This window comes from Grammomys surdaster, unplaced genomic scaffold (assembly GCF_004785775.1).
Source record: "Grammomys surdaster isolate TR1022 unplaced genomic scaffold, NIH_TR_1.0 373, whole genome shotgun sequence".
NCBI lineage: Eukaryota > Metazoa > Chordata > Mammalia > Rodentia > Muridae > Grammomys > Grammomys surdaster.
In genome coordinates this window covers 11104831-11116787 of record NW_021604792.1, presented here as the reverse complement: position 1 = coordinate 11116787, position 11957 = coordinate 11104831, and the positions used below count along the sequence as shown (strand labels likewise).

The window sequence follows — 11957 nt, the reverse complement described above, 5'->3', positions numbered from 1 at the left end:
GACTATATTAGTATTCTAAAGGAATGTCTTTACCTGAATCTTTGACACAGACATTTCTAGGGCACAAGTCTGGGAATAGGCTGAAGATTTATATCTCAAAACACACAAATCCAGTCTTCAAAAGTATGTACTTTGGAAAATATGTAGGTTAGCCAGTTATAGTCTGGAAGAAAACTGTCTAAAATTTAGTTAAGTTCAAAGGAAGGTTAAGGGTGACCACACCTTAACACACAGGCACGTGTACACACACACACACACACACACACACACACACACACACACATCATTCTCAAGCCATCCTGACTTGATTGAGTTTAAGCTGAGGTTCTAGAGAGTCAGATATAACAACATTTAGTGAATGGAATACTTGGTCACATCAATGTCTGCTTGTTGCTTTCAAGATCCAAGACTTGGTGTGCCTTGGAATGAATGTGTGGCCTCACTTGAGTAAGCTGTGAATGAATGCACAGCCTCCTGAGTACTAAGCAGTAGATGGACAGGTGATCTTACTTGAGTTCTAAGCCATGCTCTCACCCATATTGTGGGTGCTAAGGGGAAATGTAAAACAACCGTGAAGACTTTGTTATGGGGCTCTGAAGCGTGATCAAGCAGCTTCCTCCCCTGCTCCCAGTTGTGTCTTACATGCTCCTGACTCTGCTGGTTAGCACATATTAATGTTTTAGCGTCTGTTCCTGGACTTTCCTCCTTGCTTCAGGTATGTCTGACCATTTCTGGTTAAGAGTTTGGAACATATAACTAATACAACCTGTTCTTGGGGGAATAAATCCCCCTCAAGGCATGGTTTTAAATTGTTTTACTATATCTCTATTTTTTAAGTATGAGTGTTATATCTGTATATATGCATGTGCACTCTGTGTGTGCCTGGTGCCTCAAGTAACGACAAGAGAGCATGGAATATCCTGAATTGAGAGTTACAGAGGATTGTGAGTTACCATGTGGGTTCTGAGAAGTCCCTTGGAAAAGCAGCTAGTATTCTTAACTACTGAGCTATCTCTCCAGCCCTGGTTAAGGAATTTTAATTAAAAATAAACACTAACCAGAGTATGCCAAAAAGCAAGGTTTCATTTTATTTGATTCTTATTCCCAATCTACAGAAATCAATGACAGACCAAAGTAAGGATACCACGACCTCTATCTAGGCATAGTGACTTTCAGATATAACAATTTTTCACAGTAAAGCTTCTCTGGAACCTGAGTCACAAATGAATTATTATATTTTGGTCAGTGTTCTCAAGCTCTGCCATGGAGAATCAAAGTTAGGAAATAGCATACAACGAAATTTTCTTCCCATTTTGAGTTTTAGATATTTTGGTATTTTATCTATCTTGCTTGTTTTGTTTGTTTGTTTGTTTGTTTGACAAATCACACTCCTTGAATAACAAAGCAGATTTAAATTTTTTCACAAGATATATTTTGTCTTTTAAAATATGTTTTAATTAATTCTTGCAGATTTGTTTTTTGCTTTGTTTTTGTTTTGATTGTTTTTGTTTGTTTATTATTTTTATGGTTTTGAGAAAGAGTTTCACTATGTAGCTGGTTGGTCCAGAACTTGCAATGCAGATCTGGTGTGGGCTTCAAACTCAGGAATCTCCCTGCCTCTGCCTCTTGGATCTTTGAATTTTTTTTCAGTTTATATTATAGACAAGAGTTCCTTCCTTTTTTCTCCCTTCCTTCCTCCTTCCTTCCTTCCTTCCTTCCTTCCTTCCTTCCTTCCTTCCTTTCTTCTTTCTTTCTTTTCTTGCCTTCTTTTGTGCATATGTGCTTGTGTGTGTGTGTGTGTGTGTGTGTGTATGTGTGTATGTGTGTTTTGATAAAGATAGACTTAGCACCTCATACGTGCTAAGCACGGACTGTAAACTACGCAACCAGCCTAGTCACATTTAAGAACTAAGTTGGTAAAGCATAGTGATCCATGCTGGGAAAACTACCTCCTTGGGAAGCAGGAGAATTAGAAGTTCAAGGCCTGTCAGTTGTGTAGTGAGAATTTGTCTCAAAACAAACAGACAAACAAACAAACACCCAAACAGAAAACAAACCAATAAAACAAAATCAAAACAAGAAAGACCCAAGGACTGGGAATGTAGCCCACTGGTAAAGCATTTACGTAGCATGATTTTACTTAATTACATAGCACATTTACAAGGTGCTTGATTGGAGCCTAAGAACCACAGTGCTTTTAGAAAATAATTAACTAACTAAAATTAATTTACTTCTAAAGTTTCAGTAATCTGTTTTCATGTATTTTAGGCTTCAAAGTTAAAAGCATGCACTCATAAAAGCATATGGTCATATCTATTCCTCGACACAAATGCTTTTAGAATTATCGTGTTAAGCATTTTTTACTAAAATACACTTTCCCAGACTATAATATGCTGATATTTTCATTCCTTCCCTTACAGCACTTTTGTCTTTATAAAGATGAATGAAGCACCTGTAACCCGTTCTACCCTAAATGTGACTTCGCAGCAGAAGAGCAAAGCAAAGAACAATATTAGGAATACATTTCATTCGAATGAATTTTCATCCATTGAGCAGAGGCAAAAATACAAAAAACATTTTAAGAAAGACAAAAACACAGCAGAAGACATCACTGGTGAAGGTATGATATTGTATTCAGTAAACACAGGGAGACTGTTGAAAATTCAGGTTAAGGTTTGTTATATGCTAAGGTTATAAAAAGGGGGCTGAAAGGTTTCTTCCTCTCCTCTCCCCTCCCCTCCCCTCCTCTCCTCCCCCTCTTCTTTCTAAATCTAGTTAGAAACACAGAAGTTAAAATGAAATGTCAATTTAATCTCATATATAAGAAATACCAAATGATTAATATCACAATAATTACAGTTATGTAGATAGTTTACATTGTTTATTGTTAACGTGAGAATTGCTTTAGCCTTGAGTAGAAAAATAAACTTTAGAGAAGTTAAAAAGGATGAAATTGAATTCCCTAGCTGCAGGATTATGGAAATTAAAGTATGAAAAAATTACTGGATGTAGCTGGTTTTGGAACTTGTTCTGGGGCATTATGAATTTGATGGGGCTGATGGGTTTCTGACCACAGTATTGTGTACAGGAGACTCTTTGAAACTTTACTCTCGTATTATTCGGAAACAAACAAAAGATGGATGCATTTCCTACAGACTTGAAGCCCAAAACAAATTGGATATAAGTAAAGATAAAATCAAGTCTTTGTGATGGTTTTATACAGCTAATGTAGTTATAGGTTATGGCTAATTTCTGGAATGTTCCTTTGATTATCAGAGGCTTGCCTTAAATGTCTGGAAGATACAAGCTTAGATAGAGAAAGGGAGATTAGGAATTGGCAGAGGCCAATTCATAGATTGCTAAATAAGGAAGGAAGAAAGAAAGAAGAAAAGAAGAAAGGGAGGAAGGGAGGAAGGAAGAAAGGAAAATCGGAGCTTGAGTGACAAAATGCTAGGAACAAGAGTGCCACTTTCATCTTCAGTCTTGCCTTATTTTTTAAAAGACAGGAGCATTCCCAGTGAGGAACACTGCTAAAGTGGAGAGAGTAAAATATGAATTAAGTTTTCCATAATAACTCTAGTAGTCTGAAAACTTACCCCCAAATGAAAAGACAGCAAATCCCCATTACAGTGAACATAGGCTCCCATAGAATGTTCACTTAGAACACGTCTATCTTCTTTTCTTGCTCCTAAGAAGAGGATGTGTCCAGTCAGTGGTATTTGGAGGAGAATATTAGCAGCAAGGTCAAAAGAAAGAAAAGTCAAATAGATGAGAAACACCAAGAGGAAGAGGACTGCTGTGTGACACTGAGCATCCGGGTGAAGCTTGAGTCTATTATGGATGTGACTCAGTTCCAAGCTGCTTGCCAGCAGAGAGAAGGTAGAATCCATTCAAGTGTGGCCAACCCCCATTCTCAATTCCATTACTAAGTCTCATCCTTGCATGACACACTGTAAACCTTGAAACATGCTTGCTGGGTTAAAGAAAAGAGTCAGTAAGTATGGAAGGGAAAAGGACTGATCAAAAGACACTCGTTTGGCTTCCTAATTCAGAATGCAACCACCTGTACAGAGAAGAATTCAGAGCTAAACCAATCGTTCCCCATTTAGCTTTCAAACTGTATTCTTGTTTAGCTCCCCCACCACACACAGTCTCTTCACCCTAAAGAGGGTGGTAGAGAGTAGGGTTTGAGGCCAAATATAGGACTAAAATGCTGTTCTGTTAATTGATTATTTTAACCAAAAAAGCTTTCTACTTCAGTTCCTATATTATACAAATTGTGAATTAGTTACTCATGTTTTTGACTTATCTTTATCCAGTGGTATTTGTATTTTCTATATTGACTACTAACCCCTGTTTTAAATTAAAGACATTAAACTAGTTCCATGGAACATTCCAGATATATTAGCTTTCCATGTGATGTTCAATAAGCAAATATATTTCTGTTTTCAGGTATTTTTTTAAACTAATGTGCCATTGTTGGCTTTCAACATTGGGTGAAAATATTTAACAGGCTGGCTATGAGAATCAGAAGTCAGTCATTAGAATGTTCTGCTGATGAAAGTAACCCCTGGAACAAACTTGCCCATCCTATAACCTCATACTCACTACCTGATGCCTTTGATCCCACTCTTGGGTTTATCTTTCTCAGGGAATTGCTCACCTCCGTGGAGGCTCCTCTCTACTGTGCTTGGTGCCATATGTCTTCTCCTGATGTCTGTAGCCATGGTGATGACAATTTTCACCACACACTGTGAGTCACTCTTTTCCTCCTCTTGAACAGGTTTACAGAAACTTATCAAGTTCCTCCTTGACTCTGGGTACAATTGAAGTGCTAGTCTACTATTTATGGGACATTGGCTTGGATCTCTGGTACCATCACCAGAAAACAATCATGGAAACAACTTCATTTTTATCATTGTCTCTAAAATTGCTTATTTGTTATTCTAGAACAGAAGTTATTTTAGTAGTTCTGTTGATATGTCAATATAAAAGAACTAATTGTGATCTGGACTATTTTTGTAGTGTCTTCTGAAAGATCATCTTCTACTTTTCAGCAAGAAGGTAGGTATTGCTTTCCCAGCCTTGGTGCACAGATTTAGTCAGGAAAACATATTTATTGCTTATATTACTTCCACAAGTAGCAGACAGTCTTCATAGGCACGACATTTAAGAATAACTTAGAAAGGATAGAACATGGTACCAGACATTTAACATCTTACATTAATATGGAACAGAGGTTTTTGGATTAACCAACTGTAACACAATACAGAAGCACTGCTGGTATTATTACATAACTCTGTATACAACAAGAACATTCTTGTGAAATTCCATGGTTTTCAATGGGAATAGGATTAACATGAGTACAAATTTTGGATGGGCAATTTCTCCAACAACAACAACAAAAATAAAATGAACCTAATGATTATATAAAGGGGTGCTTCCACTCTGGCTTAGAAAAACTAATTGTCAGCAGTGAGAATGGATCAGTCTCAGCAGAAACATGTTCTATGAGATAGAAATGGTCTAAAAGTTCAGATAAAAATAAAAGCAGAAGTATGTGTTTCCAGATTAGAGTTTTATTATAATGACTTTAATTGTCTTTATATAATATTGTTACACTGTTATAAGTGGAAAAGCTCTCTGTTTTGAACAAGTAAAGAGCACAGTTGGGGTCTGTGAATCTCTTCAGTAGAGTGACAAGCACTCCTTCTCTAGGACTCCATCATCCCTGTCCAGAGAACTGGGTCTGGTTCAGGTGCAGTTGTTATTACTTTTCCAAGGAAGAGCTAACTTGCAGAGAGAGTCAGCGTGCCTGCTTGTCTCTCAACTCCAGTCTCATAAGGATGAACAAAAAGGAGATGGTAAGTTCTGCAACTGTGAGTCACGAGATGTGAGATCCCCAGAGAGATTAAATACGTTAAATGGAATGCCACCTACACTTGTTTAAACTTAGCACTAGATCCAAGGTTGAGGATAAAACTGTTTTATCTTTTGTTGCACTCTTTATGTCAAGTAGATCTACGTATTATGTGAAAAAGATAGAAATAGTAAAATGATATTGGGAATTACATTTCATGAGAAAAAAATATTGAACTTGGGCCTGGTGGCCCAGGTGTGTAATCCCATTTCCTTGGGAACCCAAGGCTGGAGGATCACAACTTCAAGACCTGTCTAGGCTACAGACTGAGTTGAAAGCAGGCCTGGGCAACTTTTAAAAAAAGCCTTCTCTGTCTCTCTCTTAAAAAATTAGAAATATAGGGAATTGAAGAATGTAGCTCAGTGATAAAATATTCATAAATGTAGAGCCTAAAGTTCTATCCTCAGTAATAGCAATAAACAAACAAACAAACAAAATATATAAAGGCATAAATATGTGGAATGAATTCAGAAAGAAACACTTGTTTTCAGTAACAAATCAGGCAGAGAGAAAAGAAAAACAAAACAAGACAAAATGGCACTGCGTAACCCAACATGGTCTAGAAGACCAAATGACAGTGACAGAGAATTTTTTTCTAACTCCAGCCATGATGTCAGAATAAAATTAAAATGTCTATGGTGTGCTTCCCCAATACCAAGTCTCGTTATTAGATACCTCAAGCTACCACAGTAAAGTTGTAGCTCCAAGAAACTTGTGAAAACAGTGTAAAAACTAAACCTCACTCTCGTCCTTTTGCTCACATTATTTGCTTATTTTTCAAATCTCCCAGGAGAACAGAAAATTTGTACTTTTCATAGCTTGGGCATGACTTGTAATACAGCATCATGTGAGTGAGGCTGCGGACTTCAGACATAGAATCAGTATGTACAGATGGAGTTGTAATACAGCATCATGTGAGTGAGGCTGTGGACTTCAGACATAGAATCAGTATGTACAGATGGAGTTGACATTTCCAAGGTCACCTCCATAGAGCTGATGGAGAAGATAATGATGGGAGCCCTGAATATCTTTGTTTTTTCACTTTCAGAATTTCTTCTCTTTGAAGACTTTCTTTTGGGTTGGAGTTTACTATAATGAAACTCGCAGACAGTGGCTGTGGGAAGACCATTCGGTTCCACCCTCTGGGATGTAAGTAGTCACGTGGCATCAGGTGTTTAGAAAGCAGTCCCCGGGCAGATGAAGATTATCCTCACACAGTTGTCTTGACATCCTCGTTCCTGATTTGGATCCACCAACCACCAGTTTCAACAGTCTTTTTCACCCCCTACGTTCCCACTCCACCCCAGGAAAGATTTTTCCTAGCCACTTACTCAAAAAATGATGGATTTAGCTAGCAATTCCTTTCATTGGATGAGGATAAGTTAGCACACTTTTATATAGCATGAATTCCTTTAATTTTAGGGTTCAGGAGCAACCTCATTAGTTCAGTGTTCTGCCTCTAGACTGTCAAATCAATGGCTGTATTACATAACTTTGGCCACAATATGTCATTAATATCCTCCTGGTCTTTAATATTGCACTTATCATGAGACCAAATAACTGCGGTGCATGAATGCATATTTAAGTGAGTTATTCACAGTTTGTTTTGCTCTATTTTATTTTTATTGTTGTACTGTGGTATCATGGATCTATTTCAGGTTCTTGATCTTGTCAATATCATGCTCCACCACAGAGCGATACCTCTCAGCCCTACTCACAGTTGTCTTTATTTATTTTTAAATTTGTCTCCCTCTACTCTGACAACCAATTGATATTCTTTGCCCTTAGACTCTTTCTTAGTTGAAATATTAATTGATATTTACAATTACATACTGATTTGATAACTTTGTGGTTTACTATCATTTTACTGATAAGAATTATGGGTTATGGAAATCCTACAGATTGGATTTTGTAACATTTATATGTAGGGCAACAGTTATGTATTCTCTTAGGCATTTGAATGCTATATCATTTCGTGATAACACTGGAATTTCTTTTATTTTAGGTTTTCTTATCTTGAAGCTAATATGAAAAACGTCTGTGCATCTTATAGATCAAAAGAAGCTTATTTGGCAGAAACCTGTACAGCTAAACTGACATATATTTGCAAGAAGTAGCATATTTAATCCTATGAGTTCATAAAAGATATGAAAATGAAACTTTTCTTATTTTTTCCTGGGGTGCTTATTTTATGAAGAAAATATGGCAAATGTTTGCCTTTCTTTAAATAAAACTGCATTCAAATATATTCCAGTGTCATTCCTTGTCAATGTTTACACTAACAGATTTATTGCATGCATTTTAGAAGATACTGTAATAAATGATTTCTGAATGAAATAATTAGGTAAAGCTGATGAGGTCAGGTTAAAGTGTAGCATATACCTTGTATGAAGCTTGCTTCTGTAACATGATATTTTGAGACATATTATTGTTGTGTGTGCAGCATGTCCAGTCAGGCATACAATGATGTCAAGGGCCTTGGTTTTCCTCAGATCCTCCAAACTTTATTCTCTGTGTCTTGAATGGCCTTGGCAGTCCTACCTCTAGGTCAGTATTTCTTTTTTTTTTCTTTTTTTTATTGGATGTTTTATTTACATTTCCTATGTTGCCCCCTTACCCCATCCCCCACCCACCCCGGAACCCCCAATCCCCTCACCCATCCTCCTTCTTCTCTGTGGATGTAACCTCTATCTACCCCCCCACCTCCCCACCCTCAAAATTCCCACCCCCTGGGGCATCCAGCCTTCATGAGGTCAAGGTTCTCTTCTTCCACCTATGCCCAGCAGGGCCCTCCACTCTTACATATTCAGGTGAAGCCCTGGATCCCTCCCTAAGTGCTCCCAGGCTGGTGGTTTAGACCCTGAGAGCTGTGGTTGGTTGGTATTGTTGCTCTCCTCATGGTGCCGCAAATCCTTTCAGCTCCTTCAGTCTTCACTCTCACTCCTCTATTGAGAACCCCATGATCAGTTCAATGGCTAGTTGTGAGCATCTGCCTCTGAGTATGTCAGACTCTTGAAGACCTCTGAGGAGATACCCATATCAGGCTCTTATCAGCATGTACTTCCTTACTTCCACATCAGCATCTACCTTTGGTGATTGCATATGGGATAGATACTCAGGTGGAGTGGTCTTCAGATGGCCCCTCCTTCAGTTTCTGTCCCTCACTTTGTCTCCATATTTGCTCCCTTGAGTATTTTGTTGCTCCTTCTAAGAAGGACCGAAGCACCCCCACTTGGTCTTCCTTCTTTATGAGCTTCATGCGGCCTGTGAGTTGCATCTTGGGGATTTCAAGGTTCTGGGCTAATATCCAATAATCAGTGAGTGAATACCATGTGTGTTCTTTTGTGATTGGCTTACTTCACTCAGGATGATAATTTCTAGTTCCATCCATTTACCTAGGAACCTCTCGAATTCATTGTTTTTAATAGCTGAGTAATACTCCATTGTGTAAATATACCACATTTTTTGAATCCATTCCTCAGTTGAAGGACATCTGGGTTCTTTCCAGCTCCTGGGTATTATAAATAAGGCTGCTATGAACATAGTTGAGCATATGTCCTTGTTATATGTTCGAGCATCTTCTGGGTATATGCCTAGGAGTGGTATAGCTGGATCCTCGGGTAATGCTATGTCCAATTTTCTGAGGAACTGCCACACTGATTTCCAAAGTGGTTGCATCATCTTGAAGTCACACCAACAATGGAGGAGTGTTCCTCTTTCTCCACACCCTTGCCAGCATCTACTATCACCCGAGTCTTTAATCTTAGCCATTCTGACTGGTGTGAGATGGAATCTCAGGGTTGTTTTGATTTGCATTTCCCTGATGACTAAGGATGCTGAACATTTCTTTAGGTGCTTCTCGGCCATTCGAGTTTCTTCCATTGAAAATTATTTGTTAAGCTCTATACCCCATTTTTTATTAGGGTAATTTGGTTGTCTGGAGTCTAATTTCTTGAGTTCTTTGTATATATTGGATATTAGGCCTCTATCAGATGAAGGATTGGTAAAGATCTTTTCCCAATTTGTTGGTTGTCGTTTTGTCCTATTGACAGTGTCCTTTGCCCTACAGAAACTTTGCAATTTTATGAAGTCCCATTTGTCAATTCTCGATCTTAGAGCATATGCCACTGGAGTTCTGTTCAGGAACTTTTCCCCTGTGCCCAAGTATTCGAGGCTCTTCCCCACCTTCTCTTCTATTAGTTTCAGTGTATCTGGTTTTATGTGGAGGTCCTTTATCCACTTAGACTTGAGCTTTGTACAAGGGGATAAGAATGGATCAATTTTCATTCTTCTACATGTTGTCCTCCAGTTGAACCAGCACCATTTGTTGAAAATGCTGTCCTTTTTCCACTGGACAGTTTTAGCTCCTTTGTCAAAGATCAAGTGACCATAGGAGTGTGGGTTCATTTCTGGGTCTTCAATTCTATTCCATTGATCTTCCTGCCTGTCTCTGTACCAATACCAGGTAGTTTTTATCACTATTGCTCTGTAGTACAGCTTGAGGTCAGGGATGGTGATTCCTCCCAAAGTTCTTTTATTGTTGAGAATAGTTTTCGCTATCCTGGGTTTTTTGTTATTCCATATGAATTTGAGAATTTCCTTTTCTAACTCTGTGAAGAATTGAGTTGGGATTTTAATGGGGATTGCATTGAATCTGTAGATTGCTTTTGGCAAGATGGCCATTTTTATTATATTAATCCTGCCAATCCATGAGCATGGGAGATCTTTCCATCTTCTGAGATCTTCTTCAATTTCTTTCTTCAGAGACTTGAAGTTCTTGTCATACAGGTCTTTCACTTGCTTGGTTAGATTCACACCAAGGTATTTTATATTATTTGCAACTATTGTGAAGGGTGTCATTTCCCTAATTTCTTTTTCAGTCTGTTTATCTTTCATGTAGAGGAAGGCTACTGATTTGTTTGAGTTGATTTTATAACCAGCCACTTTGCTGAAGTTGTTTATCAGGTTTAGGAGTTCTCTGGTGGAGGTTTGGGGGTCACGTAAGTATACTATCATATCATCTGCAAATAGCGATATTTTGACTTCTTCCTTTCCTATTTGTATCCCTTTGACTTCTTTTTGTTGTTTAATTGCTCTGGCTAGGACTTCCAGTACTATATTGAATAGGTAGGGTGAGAGTGGGCAGCCTTGTCTGGTCCCTGATCTTAGTGGGATTGCTTCAAATTTCTCTCCATTTAGCTTGATGTTGGCTACTGGTTTGCTGTAAATTACTTTTACTATGTTTAGGTAGGGGCCTTGAATTCCTGATCTTTCCAAGACTTTTATCATGAAGGGATGTTGAATTTTGTCAAATGCTTTCTCAGCATCTCGTGAGATGATCATGTGGTTTTTTTCTTTGAGTTTGTTTATATAGTGGATTACATTGATGGATTTCTGAATATTGAACCATCCCTGCATTCCTGGGATAAAACCTACTTGATCATGATGGATGATTGTTTTGATGTGTTCTTGGATTCGGTTTGCTAGAATTTTATTGAGTATTTTTGCATCGATGTTCATAAGGGAGATTGGTCTGAAGTTCTCTTTCTTTGTCAGGTTAGGTCAGTATTTCTAAAACATGATATTCTCATCTCATGCATCTGAAAAAAATCTGAACCTCAAAACAGCTTTTACCCCAAGAATTTTGAATAAATAACTTCACATTTATGTTTGTACAATATACTTTACTAACTTCGAGTTCTTCTTCCTTAAAGAGTTAGTGGGGAATATGGAGTGTAAAAGAACAATCACTGGCATATTTTAGATTGATTTCACTTTTGATGTTTTGACTTTGTTGGCACGACTGTGCCCTGGTCGGGCTATGCTCCTTGCTATCATAGATTAGAATACCATTTCCATATTAAAAACAAACTTAATCTGACTGCACCATATATGCATGTAGCATTTCAGTGTACTCAAAATACAATAAATTATTGTCAAACAGGAATGATGAGATACTGTAAAGTGTAAAATCTAAACTAAAAATTTCTACTTATAAAAGTTCTTAATCTAATATTGAGTCACTGCTAAATTATTA

At 37.8% G+C, this 11957-nt stretch overlaps 1 protein-coding gene across 4 annotated transcripts; it reads left to right on the top strand.

Moving 5' to 3' along the window:
• The first annotated feature begins 403 nt into the window (after positions 1-403).
• LOC114632530 (killer cell lectin-like receptor subfamily E member 1) lies at positions 404-8168 on the top strand. Of its 4 annotated transcripts, none has more exons than XM_028781073.1 (8): positions 407-715; positions 2421-2620; positions 3697-3879; positions 4652-4753; positions 5026-5064; positions 5719-5864; positions 6969-7069; positions 7926-8168. In XM_028781073.1, the coding sequence occupies exons 2-8, from the start codon at positions 2440-2442 to the stop codon at positions 8035-8037; spliced, it is 864 nt and encodes a 287-aa protein (XP_028636906.1). In that variant the 5' UTR covers positions 407-715; positions 2421-2439; the 3' UTR covers positions 8038-8168. The 4 variants fall into 4 exon arrangements, with proteins under 4 accessions (XP_028636908.1, XP_028636906.1, XP_028636905.1 ...); XM_028781072.1 differs by having other exon boundaries at positions 409-715; positions 3694-3879; XM_028781075.1 differs by lacking the exon at positions 6969-7069 and having other exon boundaries at positions 404-715; positions 3694-3879; positions 7926-8039.
• The last annotated feature ends 3789 nt before the right edge of the window (positions 8169-11957 follow it).